Below are 4459 nucleotides of genomic sequence, written 5' to 3' on the forward strand. Positions count from 1 at the left end.
GGAATAAAGAATAGAGCTGTACACAAACAGCTCACTGTTGCTGCTGAGTGCTAAAGTGCTGTTGCAAACTACTCTTTAGGCTTAGCCTTAGTGACTGGTTTTCACAGATTTTTGTTACATCATGTATTCAAATTTCAGTGATAATTAGAACCAGTTTCAAATGCTTCCGTCTTTAGAAACAGCTTGTGCCTGTCTGTATGAGTTCATTAGATTAGCAGAAAAGTTAAAAGACAAGAAACGGACAACAATTAGATTAAAGTAGAATCTAACAGTAGAATTAGAACAACAGTTAAAAAAACCCCAAAGAGTATGAGATAAGAAGGGTAAAAATAAAGACACATGTATACACAGTCACATTGGCACGTGTACATTTGGATGAGAGTGTTTAGTTGGCAACAGCAGCAGCAACAGTCAACTCTACCACCAACAGCCCCAGGGGTGGAGAGAGTGCAGTGATTTTCGATGGAAATTTCCACTCTGTAGGAAGGCAGGGTTATGCCTGCAATGCACTTCAACTCTCTGGGTGGGGTTTTTTTGTTGTTGTTGTTTTGGTGGTTTCTTTTGGGTTTTTTTGGTTTTGTTTTTGTTTTTTTGGGGGTTTTTTTGTCCTTCTCTGGTGATTTCTGCCTGTCTATTTTGCTCAGCAATCTTAATCCATAAGGGAGGTTTCTTTAAAATGTATTTTTTTAAAAGGCAACAATTTTCAGGGGTATTAAAGCTTCATGTCAAAGTAGGAAACTACAGCCATCTACTCTAAAAAACAAATCAGGATAAAGATTTCTCAGAAAGTGTGACCGTATGGGTTTAGCAAAGTCTTACCATTACTTGATAGAGAAATCTCTAGAGGAATGTTTAGCAAAACTGCATTTCATTTTCAAGCATCGAATACAACTCATCACTTCAGGAACAGTACATGTGCAATCTTAAAAATTCCCCAAGAATCAGGCTTTTAATTTTAAAGTCAGTGCAGACTGAGGTGTTTTCATTACCATCAATATATAAAGATATTCACATTCTGCATAGAACTTTGGAGCCTTAGTTTTCCTAGTGACAGTAGAGAAACTGGTAACTCTGAAACCTAATGATGAAGCTGTTGGCAGCTATGATTCAGCTCTGCTGAAAAAGTTTAGCAGCAACTAACAGCTGCTGCAGAAATGAATTTTTAAGCTTGAACATAGTACCTGTCTCCTTCTGTCTGACTCATGACCCACGGATAAATCACTGAACAGTAACTTTGCAAAGTGTATCATATGCTTTTTATAGTGTTGATTCCTTCCATGCAGTAGATACTTCTACTGAGCATACAGGATGCGACTTTATGTCATGGCTATGTAATTTAATGCCTGTTAAGTTTAACTGGTAGGATACTTTCAGCTCTTGTTTTTCTGACCCTTAATAGCACTGTCTGTGGTCTTCTACTTCAGTGCCCAGTGTGAAACCAGAAGTGACAGAGCCTAAATGTCAGCCATGGGAGAAAGTGCATCAGTCACAATGTGTGTGCAAAATGCCCTATGAGTGTGGGTAAGTTCAGGCTGAATTTGGCAATGACATTCTCACTTTATTCAGGACCAATTAAATTTGTTAAGTCTTCAGTCCATGACAGATGAGAAAGCTTTACTCATACGAGAAGGAGGGATTGTACTTTGTTTGCTGTACAGCTCAATCTATGTCCAGTTCATCATCTACCTGCCTTGTCAGAGCTGTCAGTGGGTTTATCAGTGATGGAATTTGGTTGGATGACAGAAGGTGAAGGGATAATTTCAGCTCCACTTGATCTGTGGAATAGATGGAAAAAGAGAAAGTGATATTTTGAAGGTTTAGAAGATTGAGGAAAAGTTAGAACAGAGGCCCTTGGGACATAAACCATCAAAGCAGCAAGCTAGTGAAATAAAGCAGATTTCTTTTCCCTGCTGAGAGACTGGAGGGTTATGAAAGGCACAATAATCTGATCTTCCATTTACACAGCAGTTTGTGCAGGCCAGTCACGTCACCTTTCCTGACCTTATAACTTGCAGACCAGAGTTTATTGTTTCCTGCTTCATCCAGGCCTATATTCAACAATAAGCAATGCAGCAGACATGTAAAGAAATGAATAACGCTCTCAGTTCTTTCCTGAACGTGGAGGTAATGAAACCAAAACAGAGACGTAACAAGAAGACAGGTGTGACCACCTGGTGCTGATGGCCAGATATGCCAAATGGCTCAGTGCTTCATCACCTGGGCTGGTTTTCATAGACTGAATGAAGTCTCCTATGAAGTCAACACCATGGGTGTGAGCTCTGGATATGAAATCTGGCCACATTTATGCCACAGCTCCAGTCCAAATTTGTCTTGTCCCTCTGTGGTAGGCAGGAGAAAATTTTAAGTTGTCTGAAGTTATGTCAAGAACTTCTCAGTGGAGTAATTGCACTTCCCATTAGCCACATAGTTCAAGGGTGTGCTTCATGCCAACTCTGGTTCTAAGCCAAAATCAGCACACTTTAAACAGCTCAAAATTAAAATTGGTGAGCTTAGTTCAGGTTTTTGAAAACCCACTGGACTCTTCCTTAGTATTTAAGGCCATCCATTGTCTTGCATGCCAAGATAAGTGCCAGGTTTGTAATGAATTTGCTAAGACTTTATTCCTGTGCTTAAACACCTAAAGATTTTAAAAAATCTGGTCCTGCTGTTTTTGACTCAATATTCATTAGAGTGAGGGAGCAACCCATTCTCTCTTTCATGGGTGCACTGAAGCTAGTTACATAGAAGGCAAGGGGAGTCCACAAGGCTAGAGGAGGCCTTGGGCAGAATCACGATAACCTTGGAAGTTAACTTAATTACATTCAGTTATGCATTCAGGCTTCAGTTACAATTAATCTACTATTTGCCTGTTTCTATTTTTAATAATTATGTTCAAAATGGCAGGAAGTTAGATAACAGTCATTTCTGTTACCTGATGCCATCTTTTCACTCTGTCTTGAAGTAACACATCTAATAATAGAAGGATAAATCATCAGCTGTCAAAGCAGACTAATCTGCCAGCCTGTTAAAGCTGTAGGAGTAAGGCATGTAAGCACATCTTCGTCTTTCCTCAGAGAGCAGGCTTCCTTTGCTGTGGCAGTGACTTTCAGCAGCACTTGCTGCTTGGGAGAGAGCTGGGAACAAGAGTTCACATGGGAATTCAAGAACAGCATGGTGTCAGACCCATCCTACATCCTTCCAGTCTCCAAGAGACAAACAGCTGAGACTTCCAGGGACAGTACGAGAACCGCACAACAGGCTGGTGAGGGGTAATTTGTCCCTCACGGCGTGATGCCTTAGGCTACATCTATCCTCTTCCGTTAGAGCCAGGCAATGATTCTGGGCACCAGAGCTGCTAAACTGCTAAAGCAGTTAAGAGCTTTGGCAAGGGCCAGCTCTGGATAATTCCCAGGCACAGCACAGGAGTTACTAGACTTGGGGACCGTTTCTAACAGGCAATCTGATGTGATTCCCATCTTTTGGGAGCGAAGAGAGTTCAACAGTGGTGCTCTGCTAAGTGGCAGCTTAGCTGTTCTGTGCGCATTGACCCTAGTGCAAGGAAGGTATCAGAGCACAGTCAGCGTGTTAACACAGACAAAACCTCAGCCTCTGGTAGGTAAAGACATGAGATTTTGAATTTTTAAATACTATTCCTTCTTCCCCTTCCCACCTCCATTTGCATAACACCTATGTCTCTCATCTTAGTCTGTGTTATATTAACACTTATGATCTTGAATATAATTTTAAGGAGTTAAAATTATTTCCAGTGTGCTGCATGTTTCACTTTCTAGTTTCACCAAAATTTGCTTGCCTGTCATCGCAGGTGAAAGGGAGAGAAGGTATTTGCTGACTTACATCTGCTATTTCATGTCTCACAATACGTGTTATTAAAAGCCTGTTCTTACCCAAGCCTTCTTTTTCAACTAAAGGTACTGAATTTCCCCACATTCACTTTACACAAGGATTCTTCCCTCTAATAATTTTTATTGCACTGCTCCCAGTCCTGTAATATCCTTTCTCAGCAACTAATACAAATTACTGATTTCTCTTATGAGTACAGATTCTCCATCCTTTTTCTTATGCATCTGAACATGTTGATTTCCACTGGCTTTCTCTCGCCTATAGCAAATAGGTGAATCACTCTCAAGACAACTTGAGGGATTATACAGAGAGATTGACAACATGGACCATGAACAACCTGGGTTCAAACTTCAGCAGCTGTTTAAATTAGCCTCCCCTCTTTTGGGTGTTGCTAAAGTGGTGCAAAGCAGACAGATTAGTGCACTTGTGTCTGACCTTAATCTTTTTAGCTAAATTGAGCTGCCTTGTATGCAAGCTTTTGACCTTAAGACTCAGATATTGAGATATTTCAGGCAAATTTAAAGAAGGCCTCTAAATAATTTTAAAAATAATAAACAACTTAATTGCAGATTAGACGCTTTCCGCAATCACACTCCCC

General features: G+C 40.4%; 1 protein-coding gene across 1 annotated transcript in view; it reads left to right on the top strand.

The window, feature by feature from the left end:
• Positions 1-1525, top strand: part of C7 (complement component 7) — a 15448-nt gene extending 13923 nt beyond the window's left edge. The window contains exon 16 of the mRNA XM_010138047.1: positions 1425-1525. Within this exon, the coding sequence (XP_010136349.1) occupies positions 1425-1525 (101 nt within the window). The remainder of the gene's footprint in view (positions 1-1424) is intronic.
• Positions 1526-4459: the final 2934 nt, after the last annotated feature.

The sequence above is a fragment of the Buceros rhinoceros genome, unplaced genomic scaffold (assembly GCF_000710305.1).
Source record: "Buceros rhinoceros silvestris isolate BGI_N320 unplaced genomic scaffold, ASM71030v1 scaffold16006, whole genome shotgun sequence".
Lineage (NCBI taxonomy): Eukaryota > Metazoa > Chordata > Aves > Bucerotiformes > Bucerotidae > Buceros > Buceros rhinoceros.